General features: G+C 36.6%; 1 protein-coding gene and 2 long non-coding RNA genes across 3 annotated transcripts; 2 read left to right on the forward strand and 1 right to left on the reverse strand.

Annotated features, from left to right (window-relative positions):
* Positions 1-5,034: 5,034 nt before the first annotated feature.
* Positions 5,035-9,588, reverse strand: LOC134679582 (uncharacterized). The gene is made up of 2 exons (XR_010100355.1): positions 9,223-9,588; positions 5,035-7,074 (listed from the first exon to the last, which is right to left on the reverse strand). It is a non-coding gene; the product is annotated as an uncharacterized LOC134679582 (long non-coding RNA).
* A 1,945-nt stretch (positions 9,589-11,533) lies between these two features.
* On the forward strand, positions 11,534-14,986 carry LOC134679583 (uncharacterized). Its single transcript, XR_010100356.1, has 3 exons — positions 11,534-11,864; positions 12,959-13,178; positions 14,881-14,986. It is a non-coding gene; the product is annotated as an uncharacterized LOC134679583 (long non-coding RNA).
* A 1,643-nt stretch (positions 14,987-16,629) lies between these two features.
* On the forward strand, positions 16,630-21,750 carry LOC134673610 (uncharacterized). Its single transcript, XM_063531610.1, has 4 exons — positions 16,630-17,126; positions 17,616-18,077; positions 19,396-19,823; positions 20,271-21,750. Exons 3-4 carry the CDS (start codon positions 19,401-19,403, stop codon positions 20,772-20,774), a joined length of 927 nt encoding a protein of 308 aa, XP_063387680.1. The 5' UTR covers positions 16,630-17,126; positions 17,616-18,077; positions 19,396-19,400; the 3' UTR covers positions 20,775-21,750.
* Positions 21,751-22,057: the final 307 nt, after the last annotated feature.

The following is a 22,057-nucleotide window of genomic DNA, read 5'->3' on the forward strand; positions in this document are numbered from 1 at the left end:
TTGAAACAGACAATCTGGACTGATAGTTAGCCAATACCTTTTGCACGGTTGACTTCGGAACTTTTAATAATTTGGCTAACTTTCCTTGCGATATACCGACATTTTGGTTGTAGATGTACACGATCTTTTTTCGGATGTCCAGTTGGCTAGACGACATTTTATAAATGTTACGAATTTATAAACTCCAAATAGCCCTAAACGATAGTTTATTCTTCCCGCTATTTAACAATCAAAGTGACAGATGGCAGTTGTCTTTTATTTTATATATTTTTTTTATTAAATGCTGACCACTTTTTATCGGGGACAGACCTTATCCATGATAATTTGATTCTAATGGTCACAATCACGAAACTAAAACTATCAGACTATCACAAATAATTTACACGAAACCCAGGGGCCCATTTCTCGAACGATATTAGTCTAATATTATTAGTGTGTTGTCATGGCAACCCATACGATTTGACAGTTCGTGGACTAATAATATTAGTCTAATAATGTTCGAGAAATGGGCCCCAGGTGGTTGCGAATTTTTGAAACTAAATTTCTTTAGCCTTTTTCTGACTGTATCATTAAATCAGTCTCCAAATAAATTATGAAACAATAAATTAAACAAATATAGGTTATAAAATAAATACCTATACAGAGTGGATATAGGTAAAATCTATGTGGTGTAGATAGAATATAGATATTTACAAAAGCTGCTGACAAATACCAGTCATTAATTTAGTGTACTTATGCGTAGTGTACCATATACCTACATCTCTAATATACAATCACACGTGTAATAAGCAAAACACAATCGAAAACCGTTGATACATAATATACCAAGTGTAAAAGTGCCCTTAGAGTGACAATAATTCATGTGAATTATGTCTATAAAAATGGACAAACACAAAAATCAGATTTTTCGTTGATCTTTTTACATAGGAGATCATTTATACACGTACCTATAAATTATATTATTTGTTCAATAAACAGAGCTGCCATCATAATAAGTATATTGATTTTAAATTACCTATAAATAACATATTACCAAAGGAAAATAATGACGCTGCCACATTAATCGAAACTTGCGAGTAGATAAGTCTAAGACTAGTATATATTCGTCGTCCGTTATATAGTGCGTAGTTTTGTAACTGAGCCCGAGCTAATCCTATTGTCTATTGTTAAGTAAAACCGCTCGTGCCACGTGCCACAACCACCTGCATAAAAACCTGCGTAATTCGGTTACTGAGTGCCGGCGAGTCGAACACTACAGAACCAGTCTAAAATGTGTCATCGAGATGCGTAACATAGGCGCGTTATCGGAGAGCGCACCTACACTGGTTTTTTGAGCGTTGGACTAGCCCGCGCTCAGGTGCCAAATAGAATGAGTATGACCTTTTTTTGCAGGTAAGTAGCACGTGCGGTTTTACTTAACAATAGACAATAGGATTAGCCGCCGGGCTCTGTTACAAAACTACGCACTATACCTACATATTTAACTTGAATGCTTATAAAACAGCCCATAGATGTCTCTAGCATGACATTTATGTCCCAACCTACATATTTAAGATTATGCCATAAAGTGCCTCGAGACAAATACACCCTGCGGTAATTTGACTACTTTCGTTTCATGAGTATGAGTGCCGAATACTTGCAACACTTTATAACCGAGATCCGTAATGCAGTTAACCCTGCATTTTCTTGAGTTCCTTGAGGAGCAGTACCATTTGATGTGGTTCTCTTTCTTTGAGGCGTAGCTCTTGTTGTATGTGTAGTCGTTGTAGAGAAGCACTGGTTCGCCTCGGGAGGACGAGATAATACAGCCTGAAATAATATTAGCCTTAGCGAATAAATATACTTCTATAGAACAAGTTGTGCTACTAGGCCATTGCCGTGCTAATATCCTAGTATTCATAAACATTTTTGCTTGAGAAAAAAAAATAGGTACATGCGTAGTGTTTTTTAAAGCTCGCCATACACGAGAGATAATATTATTTATTCTAGGCTACATTATCACCTCCGGCATGTCCCTAGTATGGCTAAGGGTTCTTTTATTTTAAATCTACTTTAAATAATCACTCACTGCAAAAGGCACTTTATTCAAAATTTAAGCAGGACAGACCAGTTTAAGGGGTTTTCGAATAAAAACATCTCGAACTCAATAACATAACATTTTATTCATATTAATAGTAAAATTAGTCTTTTCACTCCCCCTCGACATTCCCCTCAGTCTCAGCTATTTTACTCAACCTCTTTGCCGACATTCTTATGTATTCCCCATCATCATTCACATAGAAAATCGGCGGTGGATGACTATGCGTACCATCAAGTACCACAAATTCTCCTTTATTGTCTAAAGACACTTGGGCCGTGCATTTTTTGGAACATCGGGACGAACAAGACCAGGTCACTCGGTTCTTACTCACGCTGTTTTTGGCGTATGTGTACTGTTCGTATACGAGCAACTTGAAACCCTTTTTCGAGGTGATAAAGTGTATTTCTGAAAAATTGTGAAAAAGTATCCTGAAGTCTTGTGTATTTTTTTTTACTCTTCAAGAGATGAGTCTTGAGTGCTTGAATTATGCTAAGATCACATTAAGTAAGTATAATTTATCTTATACATACTTTTTAAATGTATAATTAAGAAACAGACAATAACATTTTATGACGGAGCAGAATTATTGGTAATATATTTATTAATAATTACCTACTTTTTACACCATTACGAACAATATTTATATTGTTTAATATGATAAAAATTTTAATAATAAATTTATAATATAAAATATAAATAATCTAAAGTAACAGCAATATATTCATCTATCAATGATTCCTGCCCTATTTTTTTCTAAATTTTGTATGGTTTTTTTACAATGACTTCTCCGAATAATATCTCATACAATAAATACTATCGATCACTTTTTCTCAGTTCAGGCGGCGTAGCACGGTCGCGATTTTATCCCTTGTCACCATGCCTGTCACGTTCTAACAAGTATGTAAGTGCGAAAGGGACGCGCATAGTGATAGTCGATAAAAATGGAACCGTGCTGCGCCCGCAGGAATATAAATACACACATCCTTGTTTCTTAACAATTGTAAACTCAAGCGACATTGCACCTTACTTTGACTCGTTCTCTACTTTAACAACCCAGTGCGTCATATCCAACTTAGGCGGCGGGTGAGTATGTTCGCTATTGAATTTTGTCACCACAATAGCCGTGTCAGTTTCTTTGGTGATAACGTTAGCTTTGCAGCCCTTTTTCCGATGGCTGGAGCAGGACCAGTGTGCGCCTCCGTCCTTTCTCGAGTTTCTCCAAGAATACTTGTATCCACGGAAGATTAGTAGGCCGTTTTCCCCCCTCGTTGATAGTATGAGCGCCTCTGAAATGAAATTGTGGGCTCATTTAAACGATGCGAGAACTCGCATGCGAGTTTCATTACATTGCGGCTTTTGGTCGATCGGTTGAATTGGACGTAACCAACAGTCCGCAATGTAACTAAAATCGCATGCGAGTTCGCGTGCCGTCTAAATCAGCCCTTGCTTAAGGTTTCCCACCTATAGGTAGACGTAAATTATCATTTCCTCTGTATCCGATTAATAGAGGTTAGTCTCCCATTTCATACGATCATAATAGGTATAGAATTTCGTATCAAGTCTCTTCAGCGATTAGCGATTGAGGTTACGAGAGTATAAATAAAACAAATTGCAGTGATTTATAAGATTGTCTTTTGATATAAACTTTGTCTTAAATACCTATCCAATTATTACGGTATAAAATATGTAATTAACACCTAATAAACCCTTCAACCGTTTTAACAAAGCAACCATAACCAAAATAATCATAATTAACAATACACAATTTGCATTGTAATCATTTAGAGTTAGACCAAGCTAACTCTTCATTAATTCTAATAAACGTTAAATTTAAATGAATTTATGACGTTTATAAAGACACTGCCACACTCGTTTCTAAGTCGGCGCAGAGTTAGTTTAGACGGATTCTTCTTAATCTCCAGACAGTGATTAGTCCTTTTTTGTATATTGTTCAACTCTTAAGGCTCATTTAGACGGCGCGCGAACTCGCATGCGATTTTAGTTACATTGCGGACTATTGAGGTTACAACAATTCAGCCGACCGATCAAATACCGCAATGTAATGAAACTCGCGTGCGAGTTCTCGCACCGTCTATAGGAGCCTTTAGTGGGACGATTAATGTCCAGTCGTTACCGTATCCACGCCACGTCAGAAATATCAGAACAGAATAGTCAGTTATTACGCAACAAATGAAAATGACCATATTCGCCATTTGCATTCAGTGCTTCCTTAGTTAATTCTTCTCTACCTTAACCTGCAATTGTGTCGGCATGTCTATCTTAGGCGGGGGATGGTTATGCTCACAATTGTATTTATTAACTACAACCGCTGTATCAGTTTCCTTTGTATGCACGTTGGCTTTGCATCCTTTTTTCTGATGACTGGAACAGGTCCAGTACGCGCCGCCATTTTTCTTCGCGTTTCTCCAAGAATACTTGTATCCTCGGAAGATGAGCATTCCGTTATCTCCCCGAGTTGACAGTATAAGCGCCTCTGAAATTTAATTCTGCTTGTGTTACGATATTTAGGTTTTTTTTTTAAATATGGAACCCTTAACGATTTAGATCCACCCCACACTAGCGTTTTTTCAGCGTGAGCGTCCAGTCAGCGCTATGAGAAATGGCGTCGCAGTTGCGCCATCGTTGCTTCGAGCAGCAGCCATAGAGTTGACTGGATGCCGACGCTCAGAAGACGCTCTTAGGGCGTATTAGGGCCCCCCCATATCTAGCGTCTTTCGAGCGTCGGCGTCTGGTCAGCGCTATGGAAAATGATGTCGCTGCGCAGTTGCGTCGACGTTGCGTCGAGCAGCGGCCATAGAGTTGTAGACGCCGACGCTCGAAAGACGCTAGATGTGGGGGGGCTCTTAGAGGTGTTGACTTTCAGGTAGCAGGTTTCAGTAAATTTTAAGACTTCATGTATAAATTGTATCGTGTTAGGAATTGAAAACAAGATGTCGGTTTCATACTTATTTAATTAAAGTAAATGACAAAATAAATTGCTAACTAGTACATATAGGTATGCAAACGTACACATCTTATGCGTAAGAAAATCTTACATAGTTTTGATATTACTAGACTACACGATTCATTTTATATCTCAAGTAAATTATCCTTCCTTTAATTATCTCACACGTAAGAAACATACTATACCTATGTCGGACACACGCAAGAGATCGTAGCTAGTCAGATACGTACAGTCGCCATCAGATATATCTGAGCAGCCAAGGTGGTAAAAAAATATCTGAACATGCTTAGAAGTTTTGTTCAGATATTTGTGAACACCTCGGCCGCTGAGATACATCTGATGGCGACTGTACACGAACAAATTATCACAAATCACAGTGAACTACAAACAGATAAAACTAATTTTATTACTACGATAAAATAACACATTTTTATCACTTAAAATAAAAATAATAGAATAAAACTGCTATCGCGTGGCAGGTGACACAGCTTGTAGGATCAAAACATAATATTGTATAAAATTGTATCACGTATACTATAGGCTTGTATAGTACCTAATTAAGATTTTCATATAGAGGGTGGACGTGACAATGTGACATTCGATTGATTTGGATGAAATTAAAAAAATATATATTTTCTTACCTATTTCATAACTTTTTCGGGAACTCGTCACGGGAATTTATAACTAATGTTATTCGGGCTCACCCCTTATACGACACTGTCACAAAATTCTATATTTCATATTCTATAATCATAGAATTTTCTTCTACATTATTTCCATGAACTTCTGATTTTTTTTAAACTACGTCAACTATTTAATCATAATATATACGTCACGTCAGTATTAGCAGTAGTTTATCACTAACAAAAAGCAATTGAACCAACCCTTAGGTATTCAAGGAATTAGATTCCTGTATCACTTCGTACCTTGTCACAGAGACAATCAATATGAAACCCGCTATTATAGGGATTGAGGTCATTAATGTCATTATTGTCACTGTGACAAGGGACGAACTGGCACAGTTCAAATTCCTTACCGACATAAGTGGGCCGATTAATATTTTGTAGTACAATTATTTGTTTCGTTGGATTTGGATAAAATTTGGGTTTATACATTATGTACTACCAGAAGATCCCTAAGTAACCTAATACATAGTAGTAAACAGTATATACTGCTGCTAATCCTATATAAAATACACAAGACGATTATCACACGCTTATAAATAAATCTTTGAAATAAGACAGTGAATATAGACTTTGCCAACTTAATTAGTTACTTTTGACTACCTACGTACGCGAACGCATAGGCTTTGCGTATAATAACGCTTTAACGATAGTCATCTCGTCTGCCGTTGTCGATATTTACTTCCGACCACTTTAAATGTCAGCTACTACAGAAGATAGGGGACAGCCGCTTCTCCATACAAACGTAGTTCGTATTTTCCTCCATTACGGAAAAAAAAATTGATAAGAGTTAGGAGCGAAAAACAAATTTCTAAAAGCTCCTAACTTTATTATAAAGTATAAAGTAAAAGAATAAGGATCGAACTCAAATGGCGTTAAAGTTTTAATCATTTGTGCCGAAAGATGGCAGTAAATGTAGTGACTATACATAATTTACTTTGACCATATTCCTACTTCCAATTCTCTTTGATGTTAGTATCCAGACGTTTGTATGGAGATGTTAGGTACTACGTGACTACGTCTTCTTTAGTCTTAAGGTAAAATTTCCTTAACATCACTATCAGGCTCAGCTTTAGGTTTATAAGTATACGACCTCTTCTTACTATGACTATAATCTATGCCCGTCTTAGTAACTTTAATCTGCGGCGCCTTATGGGTATGAGTGCCCCGGATCTGCACGATATGGTCCTGGGCATCCGTTGTGAGGATAGAAGGGCATTGGTTGGTGCCGTACATGGCGCAGTACCAGCTTCTGTTGCCTTCGCGGTTAGCTTTGGAGACCTGGCGGTACACGAAGTGGTTGAAAAGAAGGAGTTGGGCGCCACGGACGCTGCGCACGTAGGATGCTGGAAGGTAAGGAGGGGTAAGTTCATTGTGAACTGACAGGCCACACCGGATGCGTAAGCAGCACGACTCTGGGCGTAGTACATTGTGTGCCGCGTTCATAAAGAGAACACAACGCAAGCGATGTACTGCTATTGGCCACTACAAACGTTACCGATAATCGCGTGCGATTTGAGAAACATTGCGGCATTTGATTGGTTGCTCCAACTTAGCCGACAATTATCTGAAATTGCATGCAAGTTGTTGCAACGTTTGTAGGCTTAAGCGAGCCGTGCTGCTTTACGCGTGTGTGCATCGGCCTAAAGAGGACTGTAGCTACAGGGATCTACCGAAACCATGCTCAAGCTTAGGCCTCGTTCATACTACTAGCAGCTACAGAGATCGCATACAAACTTCTTTGCAAGGAGATGTCTGCTGAAGTGGTGTACCAGAAGGCGCTGAAGATGTTCCGGCTTCGTTAGTGCTACTATGTGTGCGCGTTCCGCGACCGCTGCAGGGTACCATCGGGTGCGCCGATTTCTGATCGAAGGGTGTCATGCAGTGTAGCTGACTGTTAATATCCTCGTAGCTGAAATGCTACCGTTGGATAGGCTCCTCTAAAAATTTCCGCGAGGACGGGTAGTCACATTGGATCCAGAGTTTCAATAGGGGGGGCCTTCCGAAGTGTTACATTAGCTATTTCATTTATTACAGAAATTTCATTTCATATTGAATCTGATTACATTAATAAAATAACATTAAAAAAACAAACTATTACATTATTACATATTTATTTTATTTCAGATACACTTTGAATGGAAAAATATTTAGTTAGAAAATTAACTAAAAAATTAAAATATATCGGAAATTTTTGATACTAACTAACCTTTCAGACCATTTGAAAAATTTGTTCTCCAAAGGACCACCAAAAACTAGAATAACAAAAAAAAACAGGATTGTTCCATTTATTAATATTCAGTGGTCCACAGGACGAACCTATACCATATGACTCGGTTCTTGGCATATACAGGCATCAGGCAGTCACTGAGAAAAGGGAGGGAGGGAGGAGGTAAAAAATGGGTCAACACATATGTATGGGAAGGTTTCTTAACACCCAAGTATTTTTATATAGAAATTTTTTTCACAGAGATTTAGATAGAGATTTTTTAAAACCATAAAACTTAATACTAAAACTTACCATTTCACCAATCTCATGTCACATGGTGAAGCAGCTCCTTCAAACTTACCTGTAAAATAAACATTTACATTATAGTAATTCATAATAACTGGTATAATTTGGAAATCTCTAAGTTAGTTCCAACATAATGTGGCTCTCCATTGCAGAAGGGTCCTAAGCTTTGTGTGCAATATGATCCATTTTATCAGAAATAATATCATAATTTCTGTTGGAACGTCAGATAAAAAGGCTCCTTATTGCACTGGATTACAGTGCGGTTTCATTTGATATGTGGAATTTATTTTCTGTATGATGCTTTTAATTTCCATACAAATACAATAATCTGGCCAGTACTGATGTATTATGCGAAGTCTAGATCTTGTCATCATCATCTTCCTCGCATTATACCCGCATTTTGCCACGGCTCACGGCTCATCATATGTTCCGAAAAACTCATTGGTACGAGTCGGGGTTTGAACCCACAACAGATTGAAAGTCGGACGCTCTTACCGGGTAAATAATAGTGAGAGACCAAAGTACAGCTGACAGAGCCACTACATTGTAACCAATTTTAATAAATAAAATTATAAGTAACAATTTTGGTATGAAATATGTACGGCCACAGACTTTCATCAATAATCCATCTAAGGCTCAAGCAAATTTGGTTGTCAATACTAACGGTATTAAATGTCCAATGTAAATCCTACATCGCTCAATAATTGAAGTCTGTGACTGCACATATAGCTTGATTATGTTTGTTTTTAAACATCTCATTCTCATAAACTAATTCACAACCAGACTCGTACCAGAATGTGGCAATATGGTGCACTTATCTTATCTCAAGACTAAGTGTCAACAATGGTCAACATTAAAATGGTATAATCTAGTTAAAACTATGAGTTTCAATCGTTAAATATAATATATTTAGTTATAAGAGTGGTACGATGCAGTTATTGGACCAAATTAAATTGGCGGAATTACTGAAAAATCTTACCTTGATTTACATCTTGTTTTCATTCCTTCACACAATCAACAAGAAACCCACACTTTTATATTCACCGAACTATGAAATGGCACTCACTACACTATTTTGTGAACTTTTAATGTGTAATATGCATTAAGAAATGATTGAAATCCCAAATAACAAACTGGTAATAAAGATATCCGATTAGAATCGTTGTACGGTTACTATGTGCGTTTGTTACGTTATGTGAACATATTTTTAACAGGAATATCACACTTGTTGTTTATTATTACACTTTATCACGTGTAATATTTTTTGCATAAATTACATTTATCGCTATGGTATTAAATCTAGAAAAATAAACAAGCAAACTTTTGAGGTTATGTGTAAGCGTCGAGAAACGTCAAAACTAGTGTTGTACTGTGTACCTGTTGTACATTCAGTATTTTTTTATTTCTTGTTTGCAGTCACTTGCAGTGTACATTTTTAGGTATACTTAGTATAGTTGGTCAAGCAAATCTTGTCAGTAGAAAAAGGCGGCAAATTTAAAAAATGTAGGCGCAATGGGTTAACCCATAGAAAATTTGAATGTTACGCCTTTTTTTACTGATTTGTTTGACCAACTATAGTAGTTACACTAGTTACACATTTCTTATGGTATCATTATGTTTTGTCTACATATTATACGATCTCAATCTGAATCTGAATCACATGGTCCCTAAATAAGCATTAGGAAATACAAATAAAATAAGTACATAACTTATTTTTAAAATGTAACTCGTGAAATGCAGAGAAGTGTATACTAGTCTCGGAGTAATTAACAATGGAGCCGCCATTAACAGGCATTCCCCTCTGTCGAAAATAGGCGGCCAATGGTCAACCACATGTCAACCATATGTATGGACTGACGTTTATCTGACATGACGTACCTATACATTTGATGTGCCCCTCCCCCGCAAAAAACGGCAGACTATTTTGTACCGAAAATTTTAGACATGGCGTCTCCGTTGTTAATTACTCCGAGATACTAGTACATATACAAATCAAAGTTTGAAAATGATGGTATTGGTCTGTATACTATGTATTTATTCCTTTTCATATGAGGTAATAGAAGTAAAGTACTTCCGACATTTACTTAAGTTCAATAGAAAAATGCAGGCCGTTTTTCGAGACACGCGTCGCTTAATGACATAATCCGTCGATCTCTTGCCACCATCAATGTGCCTGCTCTTCTTGAGCCGACTGGCATTATCAGAGATGATGGCAAGAGGCCCGACGGGGTGTCTTTAGTTCCTTGGAGCTTGGGACGGATGCTGGTGTGGGATGCTACCTGTGTAGACACGCTGGCACCGTCCCACCTCCAACGGACTACTGTAAAAGCGGGCGGGGCGGCGGAAAGCGCCGAAATTCTAAAACGTAACAAATATAAAAGCCTCGGTAGAGAGTACCATTTTGTACCATTTGGAGTTGAAACTCTAGGTCCATGGGGTCCCAGCGCGCGTAAGTTGTTCGCAGAAATCGCGAAGCGTCTGGTTGACGTAACTGGTGACCGAAGAGCTGGCGGCTACCTCGCACAACGTATCAGTATTGCGATACAGTGGGGAAATGCCGCCAGCATCCTTGGTACAATGCCTCAGGGGCCTATTTTAGATTTAAGCTAGTTATTAATTTCGTTTAGTTGTACCACTGTATATATATTGTTTGTAAATAAATGATTTTCTCACATAGAAAACCGGCAGATCTAGATCTGCGTCAAAAACTTGTAAAGACACCGATTATTAAATGCAAGAGCAAGGATAAGCTTACATTTTTCAGATATTTTTTTAAAAGGTAATTTTCTATAGTCACAAGAAATGAATACCTAAAGAAAATATTGATAATACGTAAATGTAAGTACATTACATTACGATATAAGTGCGAAAAGTACGAAGTTCCGAATTACCCTTTCGAACGTGTATTGTACAATGTTTTAATGTACATACGGCCTTTTTTGATATAGTTATGTAATGTAGCGTAATGTGCTAATTATCGTACTAGTGCGATAAAGTAGCACCATATGTACTGTGCCGTATATTATACGGTGTTACTTTGATTCTTTGAAAATGCTAGCAAGCCGAGTTCAGGTTCACGTTACAATTTTTAAGCTATGCCATAAAATATCATCAAACCGGAAATTGGCTCCCTAGTTTTCAAAAAAGCAATTATGTAGTGAGTAATTTTCTACCGAAGTACACAATATTTTACAGTTTCATGACTCCAGCACCGAATCGATTCCGATTAGACGTTAATGTAATCGATCGATTACGTTTTGACAGTTCGCAATAGTATCGAAACTTACGTACACTAGTTGTAAACATCGGGATGTCAAAAATTACGATAATATTGATATTGTTACCAAACAAATTATTAAAGTATACTCGTCGCGTGTATAATTACTTTAGTTTTTCTATGTTAATACTATGAAGTACAAAACATCAACAATATCGGCGTATTATCAAAGTGAAACTTGGCATAACCTAAAAATTTAGTGTAAGTTTGTGTTAAAATTTCGTGTTTTGTGAATTATTTCTGGTGTATTGTGATGAAAATTCAAGTGAATCTGTTTTTGTGATGTCGTGATGTGTTAGTGTTGTATATGAAATGGATTGCCAGTGAGTAGCGGGGCTGCTTTGGTAAGTACATAGATAATAACAAAGCTTCTTTCTCTCTGGGATAGCTTTTTGGCGCCATCTCACAAATACTAGGATATTTGATGAATTTATAAGGTTATAGCTCATGGGAGAGGTTCCATAAAGTTTTCTTTCTTATGTGATTTTCTTAGTTTGCCACTTTCTTTTTCTATATACAACAGTAGCTGATAAACCTAAAAAGTGATTGTATTCACTATGTTGGATATGAGCTGTGATATAATTGATTATGTCTTATGATTCCTATAGCTTTGATATAAATCTGTTAAATGGATAACATTGGATTCAATGTACATTTGTTCTTATGGTACAGATCGGCCAAGATTTGTGTTATTGTTGTTTTGTATGTTCTATATTGTGAAAGTCAAATCTGTTAATTTATTATGTGTTATGTGGGTTTTATTTTTCAGTTCAGTTAAACTCTGATTAAATAAGTAATTGAATTTTATTAACATTCAATATTTTTTCTTACTGCTCTTTGAATGTTCTATTAAATAATCTTTTTGTCTAATATTTTTGCTGCTATTTCATTTTATTGTAATTCACCGATCACCGATTAAAAATCATCATGTATATTGATATGTGTTACTTTAAGCGCAATGTCCTTTGTACTTAAAAACCATGAAATACAAACATGCATAAATTACATTATATAGGCATAAACATCAAGTTAATCATTATTTATTAATACTATGGGTAGGCCCACTTTAAAGTATTTTTATTTAAACTTGGTTTTAACATACCTATGTGCACACTCTCAAAAGTCTTAAAAAATCGGCTGATAGTAAAGGTATTATGGATATGGTTTAAGTAAGCTTCTTTCTATTATGCTATTTGGTTTTATTTTTGATTTTATTCATCATTTTTCTTAGGCTAGGGTTTTTATAATATGAATATAAAAGTAAAATATAAAAACACTTACAAAACAATAAAAAATACATATAAACACATTATAAAAAACCTAACCTAGGGTGCCGCCAGCAGCGGGGCTTGGCCCTATTTGGTTTTATTATTATTTTTATATATTATTTTTATTTTCATTGTGATTAGATATTTTCTGAAGCATCATTGTCTTTTAGGACCAATTTATCTACCAAGCAGAAAAGGGAAAAATAATCTGCTCCTCTATAACAGCCATACATACAGTCGTGGAGTTCCCGGGAATTACTACTGCTCCAAAAGAACCATGATGAAGTGTAGAGCAAAAGTGAAATTGGATGAAATGAACAATATCATACTTGTTGAAGAGGGGATTCATAACCACGAACCGCCTGTGTTTCACATTAGCAGCAACGGAGAGTATGTGCCTATCAAGTAAAACTTATGACTTTGTGCATATTTAGATGACTGGAACAACAAATACACTTGTCTGGCGGTCTAGCATAAGTTGCGTTCGAGCGCGCGAGTCCATACTTGAAATTAGAGATGCCACGAATATTCGGCAACTATTCGGTATTCGGCCTATTCGGCCACTTTGCCGAATATTCGGTATTCGGCCGAATGTTGCTTACTTTCGGCCGAATACCGAATATCTGTTGCACCTACCTAAAATGAAAAATTACACAAAAAAAAAAACCAAAAACTAGGTATACCTACTTCAAATTTAAAATGTATTCTTGGAAAGTAGATAAATACGAAGGCACTTTTTTGAGCATTCATTGATTATAATGAATTGATTGACTCTATTAAATTCATTAATAGTGTTCAAAATAAAATTATGTCTTAGCAAACGTTGTGCTTTGTTGGCGAACAGTTTTCATAATAATTGTGACTCAAAATGTCCGCATGTCATGTATTCGGCCGAGAGAGGGGCCGAATATTCGGTATTCGGCCAAATTCACTATTAGGGGCATCTCTACTTGAAATCGCGCCAGATGTATGGTATGGAGTCGCGTGCGAGAACGCAACTCATGTTAGAAGTGCCCTGTTTATCAAAAGCTTGTATCTTGTAATACGAGTGGAAATCCCTTTCTAACAAAAGCTGTCAAAAAGGAACTTCCACTTGTATTACAAGTTACAAGGTTTTGATAAACAGAGCACTGGTTTGAATTAAATTTGCACTGTGTCAATGTGTACATGAACAACATATCAGTATCTGGGCTCAGTTTCATTGGTGGATTAGGGCCCAAATGCGGGGTAGGTATAGGTACGGGAGATTCCCGTAATGCCTGCCATACGGCCCGCGTTCGGGGAATAGTTTTCTTTGATTGGTCCATGCACTGAGAGAAAAATCATCACCAGGAATTAAAAAACAGTTCTGTACTGGGGGAAAAAATGAAGTTTTAGTAATAATTATGGACGTTTCACTATTTCTGTAAAGTTTATTTATTTCTACAAACAGCTCAGTAATCCCAAATATAAATTCAACAAACAGATAATAGAAATTGCAAGAACTACTAGAAATTGCAAAAGTCAATTTGTTCCTATTAGTTAACTCTCCTTGTCCCCGGATTAAGTTTATTTTTGTAATTCTAAGTGTTCTTTGTTGTACTTTTCTCTCAGTGTGGGATTGGTCCATTTCCATAACGATGGGATACGAGCGTCTTTAACTCCCTAGTCCGAGAGAGTTATCAACCAGTTAAACTGAACCTTTACAGTTAAATAGAGGTAAAATACCATACCAATGAGTAGTTCTGTCGCTGTTGGTGTAGTACTTATAAATATTACAGTATTGAATCTATTAAGAATGGGTTACTCACGTATTTTGAGTCGAAGGTCACTGAAGTTTTGTTATTAAAATTACACTACTTGTTGATATTTTAATATAAGTTTATTACAAAAAGTCACTTATGAGTTTTTTTAACATCACTGTAGCCTGTTCTGTATAATACAGCTCCCTGACTTGATTTCTTTTGCTAAAGGTTCCGTCACACAGGCGCGTTTTGAGGGCGAAGCGTGAGCGGGGCGTGCCGCTTTTAAATATAAAACGCTCACGCCCCGCTCACGCTCCGCCCGCAAAACGCGACTGTGTGACGGAGCCTTAAAACCCTTTTCCTTTTAGGGCCCATCTTTCTAACCACTAGAAGAAACAGGAGGATTCTCCTGTACCAAGGGTTCACATACAGCCGCGTAAACCCAGGACAATACTGCTGTTCCAGACGACTCGTACTTAAGTGTAAAGCGAGAATTAAATTAGATGAAATTAGTACTGTAATACTTGATGAAGAGTTAACGCATAACCATGAACCGCCCATGTTTTACATTAGCAAAGATAGAGAATATGTACCCATCACCTAATTTTTTTGCACCAAATAAAGGCTACAAATAAGAAATCCCTATCACCGTTATGAACCCTGGCAGGGTTGACACACTCTTTATTTCATTTACGCGAGCGGCGCTGCGGGCCCGTCTAGTAAAATAATAATTAGAGAAGTTGTATAAAGATCAAGTCATACTGGCGTAGGGTTACCAGATGCCAGGAATTTTATAAAGGTACCTAAAAAGGTACATTATTCAAATTTACTTACATAAATCCAAAACAAATCAAATTTAAACAATTAATCAAGCTTACATAGATTCGCTTAACATAAATCCGAAACAAATAAAATTTAAATAATTTGTATCAAGCTTACATAGATATCGCTTACGGTTACCGGACGTAAGCGTAAGCGGTAAGCGGACGAAATGCATTATCATCATCCGCCAAATATTAAATATGGAGAATACTTTTAAGTCAAGTTACATGAGCTAAATTGTGCGTAAGATTTTTAATGATTTTAATAAATTATAATAGAAATAAACACTATCAAGATGAACATATGTAGTTATGTAGGGTCCGTTCGGAAGGAGAAAAGTCGTGGATTATATTTTGCCCTTCTTCTCTTGCTGCACAGACGCTATTTTTTATATTTTTATACATGTTGGGCATAACTACCAGGTATATGTCGTGGCTAGATCATAGATTTTGAACACTTCATGGTAGGTTAGGTTTCGTGGTTTGTATTGTAGGTGGTTTGTACTTCAAATATTTATGTTTTTTTATGGTCTTAGGACCCATCTTTGTACCCACTAGAAGAGGTCATAGCCTATTATTTTTAAACGGCCACACATACAGCCGTCAAATTCCTGGCTTCTATTGCTCCAAGAAGCGCGTGCGCAGATGTAAAGCGAGTGTTAAAATGAATGAGGACAGCTCGTTCATTTTAACTATCGCTTTACATCTGCGCACGCGCTTCTTGTATATTTCGTATTCCAACTATCACATTACTGTTAATGTTATACGAGATATACACAATCATGAAGTTCCTGAATTGAATCTGGTGAAAACTAAAGACGGGAAATATGTTCTTGTTAAATAGTTCAGTTTTAAAGTGTAAAGGCCTGTGCACACCGGCTTGCGTGTGCGTGACGTGCATGTGCGCGTTCGCTAAAATGTTGGAGCCGCACACGCACACGTATGGCACGCAATGTGCCGTCTCTCATAAGGATCTGTATACTACAACGCCACACGCGCACGTGCAGTGCACGTCACGCATACGCAGCCGCCAGCCAAATATACCGTCAGTGTCTCACGGAAAATTTGTTATTAAAAAATAGGTCATGTCAATTAGTACGTATATAAATATTGTTTGTATATTGTTTGTATATTGTTTTTTTTTCATGTGGACCACCTATATATATTATTAAAATGTCAAATAAAAAATATATTTACGCGTTAACCATTTTTATTATTAAAGTAAAATTGTAGTACTGTCTGAACACGCTTAAACATTGCTTAAGATGTATGGCACCCTAATAGCATTGTAGTTCAAAATGTTATATTTTTCTCGTTTCTCTTACCTATAAGTAATACGAGTAGCTAAATTTGAATCGTTTTCAGAAATCCTGAGTGAAACGAGCGATGAAGAGGGACTTTTACCCACATATGACTTAAAAGGAACAGCGAAGGACCCCGAACTAACTTTCCTACCGGAGAAATCTAAAGAAAAATATTTAAGAGCGTACGAGAATTTTAATAAATGGCGACTTGAAAATAGTGAAAACACTTTGTCGGAAACTGTACTATTATCGTATTTTATGCAGTTGTCTCAGACGAAGCAACCACCCACCATGTGGAGCATTTACTCGATGCTGAAAGCCACGATAAAAACCAAGGATGACGTGCATATTGAGGATTATAAAGAGCTAGTAACATTTTTGAAAGGAATGGCAGTGGGACACAACCCGAAGAAGTCCAAGATATTTACTTCAGCTGACATAGATAGATTTATAAATGAAGCTCCGGACAAAATATATCTTGGTGCAAAAGTAAGTAGTTTTTAAAATGTTATAAAGTAATGAAAATGTTAATTATAAGTAATAGCCTACTCCTTTGTCCGAGTAAAGTTTGTCTAACCACGTTAAACTTCCTAACCTTCTGTCCACTTCATGCGCTTAGTACTTCAGAGCGGCTACCGCGAAAACCGAAATTCGCAAATTGCCGGGATCTTTGTCTTTTACTCCAACGAAGGCGTAATTAGAGTGACAGAGATAAATCCCCGCAATTTGCGAACTTTGATTTTCGCGGTTATAGCCCAGTATCTGTAGTTAAAAAAATCTTTTGTTTGTATGTCTTAGGCGCAGTTGCACCAACCACATATAACAGACTGATTAACTTCAAACAGAAGGGAAGTATGAAATTCCCCATACAAATAAGTTTAGCGAACGCTTTAACGGTGACAGACGGTTTGGCGCAACCGACCCTTATTCGTTTATAATATTTAATTATTCAGTCATAGGTATGTATTTTTATTGCAGGTCATACTTATATTGGGAATAAACGGAGGATGCCGTACGAATGAACTTCTGAACCTTACCGTCGATGGGATCGAAAAACATTCAGAAACCCTGTTATTAATAAAATTGCCAAACAACAGATCTTTCGTCGTTCGTCAGGAATACGTAAAGATCGTTGAGCAGTATAAATCTTTACGGCCACCCAATACAAAAACTGACCGATTCTTCTTGCAGTATCACAAGGGCCAGTGTTCAAGACAGCCAATGGGTATTAATAAGATAGGCGGGATACCGCGTGACATCGCAAAATATTTGAAACTTGCAGACCCTCAGCTTTACAATGGCCATTGTTTTAGGCGAACGTCAGCCACGCTTATAGAGGATTCGGGAGCGGATCTCAGCTTATTAAAACACCATGATTATACCCGTCCGGGTACATCTAGAGAAACAAACAGCGAAAGTCAGCCTATGTCGAAAATTTGGGTCTGTATTGACCCCCCAAAAACTTAAGTTTCGGTTATGTTCGAGAATAAAGGTGACAGTCGGATGACGACTGCCGCAGCATTATTGTAGCAATATTACTGTTGCAGCGTTAGCGATGTTATTGAAAATTTCCTTGATAGAACTAGTGACGGATTGAACGTTTTTTCCGTTCCGTCCTCATCAGAATGCCACCTTAACATTCTTTGTCATAATTATCACTATGTCAATTAAAAATAAGAAATTTTCAAGTGTCATAAAGTCTGAGATGATATTAACTACCTAGTTGATTTGGTCGAATGTATAAATTTTTGACAATGAAAGCTTTTTAATAAAAATAACCAGTAGGTTATTACAATATATCGCCACTGTACTCGTATTCCTACTATCGATAGTTATATATAAGGGGCTGTCCATAAATTACGTCATCGATTTTTGACGATTTTTGACCCCCCCGCCCCTATAATCATCCAAAAATCATGCTTCAAATGACCCCATTTCCTCCTACTTCATGCTACCGTCATCCCATCCGATGCCCAGACCCCCCCCCCCCCTAAATTGAAATGACGTAATTTATGAATAGCCCCTAAGGTGCTACCTTATTAGTTGCAGATACTTATACAGCTGATAGTACTCGGTTCCTGGAGTATATTTAAGTATGAAAAATTATAGCTTTTACGGTGTTTTTTGTACAAAACTGAAAAACAAATTTGCTACGTAAAGCCTGTTAATGTGATTATTGAATGTTAACTCATTGAACAAATTCTATTACCTCTTTTACCTAACACCTAATTGTCTGGCCCCTTCATCCTAATAACCTTTTGCAGTTTTCCCGCCGAACCATAATGAAATTAATTTTTATGCTCGGTAAAATAATACAAAAAAATAAATTCAATATTCTTAATTAATTTCTATTTAAAGTTAATTGTTATAAAGTAAAGTATCATATATTATTAAATATATTAAACCGTCAGTCTCACGGAAGTTTTGTTATTAAAATAGGTCATGTTAATTAGTACGTATATAAATGTTGTTTGTATATTTTGTTTTTTTTTTTCATGTGGACCACCTACATATTATTAAAATATCAAATTTAATTAACCATGTTTATTATTAAAGTAAAATTCTAGTACTGTCTGAACACCCTTCATTTTTGTCATTTCATTTCATTAGTGTACTAGTAGCCAGTAGCACGTTGATAATAAAATAGTAGTAAATACAATAGCAGTAATATAGTATAGTAGTAGTAAAATTGTTTATCCTAAGGCCCTTCAAAATTTGTCATTTATTTTTTAAATTTATTAATTCGAACTATTTTCAGAAAACATGACCGAGACGAGCGATGACGAGGGAATTTTAAACCCAGATGATTTAAAAGTAACACCGAAGGACCCAGAATTGACTTTCCTCCCGGAGAAATCTCGAGAGATATATTTTAGAGCATACGATAACTTCAATAAATGGCGGCTTGAAAATGATGTAAAGACTTTATCGGAAACTGTGATGTTATCGTATTTCATGCATTTGTCTCAGACGAAGCAACCGCCGACAATGTGGAGTATTTACTCGATGCTGAAGGCCACGATGAAAATCAAGGATGACGTGCATATTGAGAGCTATTCAGAACTCATAACGTTCTTGAAAGGAATGCAAGTGGGGCACAACCCGAAAAAGTCAAAAATGTTTACATTCTCTGAGATAGATAAGTTTATTAATGAAGCCCCGGACATAATATATCTAGGCGCAAAAGTAAGTAGTTGATTGAAATTTTATGAATTACTATTGATTTTGTCCACGTAGAAGTCATCATAAAACGTTCTCTCCCGTCCCATCCCTCCCGCTACTATTATTTCCCTACTATTCCAGTATTTTGAAATCTCATTCATCCGATATAAAAGCATACTATGTTTATCACTTTCATTAGTTGATCTACTTGTACTATGCCGAATTGCATCCAAATCCTTTTTATTAGCTTTTATGCGTGACTGAGGAACAAAACTTTGAAACTTTCACATATAAAGTTTAAGTATATAATAAATGATTCATCTGTGAAACCATTTGCATACAAAGTTAGCTCATCTGTCGACTAACATAACTTTTCTTTTCTTTCTTTTGTTTGTAACTTATGTCTATAATTCGGTACCTAGTAGTAGTCGGTAATTCATTTTACGATTACTCATGTGTATTTTTTTCCAGGTGATCCTCATAATTGGAATCAACGGCGGATGCCGTACTAATGAACTCATGAACCTTACTGTCGATGGCATCGAAAAACATTCAGACACCCTGATGTTAATAAAACTGTCAAACTCAAAGACGAGTACTGACAGATCCTTTGTTGTTCGTGAGGAATATGTCAAGATTATCGAGGAGTATCAATCTTTACGGCCACCCAATACAAAGACGGACCGATTTTTCTTGCAGTATCACAAGGGCAAGTGTATAAGACAACCAATGGGTGTGAATAAGATAGGCGGGACACCGCGAGACATCGCAACGTATTTGAAACTTCAAGACCCTCAAGATTACACTGGGCATTGTTTTAGGCGAACATCGGCGTCGCTTTTGGCGGATTCGGGGGCTGACCTCAGCTCTTTAAAACGCCATGGCGATATTCGTCCGGGTACATCGAGAGACACATACGCTGAAAGTCAACCTAAGCCGAAAATCTGGGTCTGTATTGACCCCCCAGAAACTTAAGTGTCGGTTATGTTCACGAATAAAGGGTAAACGTAGCAACATTGAAGTTGGCGATGTCATTGAAAATGATTGACGGAATGAACGTTCTTATCCGTTCCATCGTCGTACGAATGACAGCTTAACATTCTTAGTCATAATTTATTATTACTATAATGTTAACAAGTTGACTCGACGATCCTTGTGTCGATTCAATAGTCGTGTCAGAAGCGAATGGTCTCATAGGGAGGAAATGGACTTCGAGAGACTCTCGCTGGGTGGTTGGATTGGATCAAGGGTCAAATGCAAAAGGCGGTAATCTTAGACTCGGGCCACGGCGTAATAGTCCATTGGATCCTCACATTGCGGCTCTGACCACCGGCAGCTTGTGCCGCGCCCCGCTGCTGGCGGTACCCTAAGTTAAGTTTTTTATAATGTGTTTCTATGTATTTTGTATGTGATTTATATTTTACCCTTATAATTGTAATCGTTTATTACAGTATTAACCTAATTAATTGCAATTGATCATTATGTAAGCTAATGTTAGACGATATTTACTAGTTGATGTCGAATGTAGGAACTTTAGACAATTAAAGCGTTTTTATAAAAATAACCAATAGGTTACAAATTACGCCTTATAAGTCATAGAAATTTAATGATCTAATATTGCATGTATAAACATAATATATCGACTCCATGAACGATAGTTTTCGTATAAAGAACTTCGTCGCAGATTTCGTTTTCGGCAGATTTAGATTAAGTTGTATTTAATGCTAAGTAGGGTAGGGGCTGTTGGGTAATTCAGTCAAGAATTTATTACTTTTTGTTTACAGTGTGTACTTTTTTCAGTAACGTGTAACGCTGGTATTGATAAAGTAGTAAATTTATAAACTTTCTGAACTTCAACTAGTTATATAATACGAGTCTGTATCAACTACACTTTCAAATTCTTAATATAAATATTTAAATAACGAGATGATTTTATTTTACCAATTTTTTATTTTTTGTTTTTGCTGTTGTGTGTTGAGAAGTTGCATAATGTGCATCTTTAACCTCCTAAATCCCTGCGTACAATTTTTAGTACATATTCCAAAATCTATTTTGAACTTTTATTATGTAACTAAGGGTTCCAATTTCAAAAACAAAACAATTGCTTTTGAGTCTCAGTAAGTTAAGAGTCCTTTGCTACGCTCAAAATCATTATACAACTTCACAAATAACTTGTTTTTCGTTTTAGGACCAATATTTATACCAGCGAAAAGAGGAGTTATGCTATTATGCAACGGCTATACGTATAGCTTGGTGAG

The sequence above is a fragment of the Cydia fagiglandana genome, chromosome 2 (assembly GCF_963556715.1).
Source record: "Cydia fagiglandana chromosome 2, ilCydFagi1.1, whole genome shotgun sequence".
Lineage (NCBI taxonomy): Eukaryota > Metazoa > Arthropoda > Insecta > Lepidoptera > Tortricidae > Cydia > Cydia fagiglandana.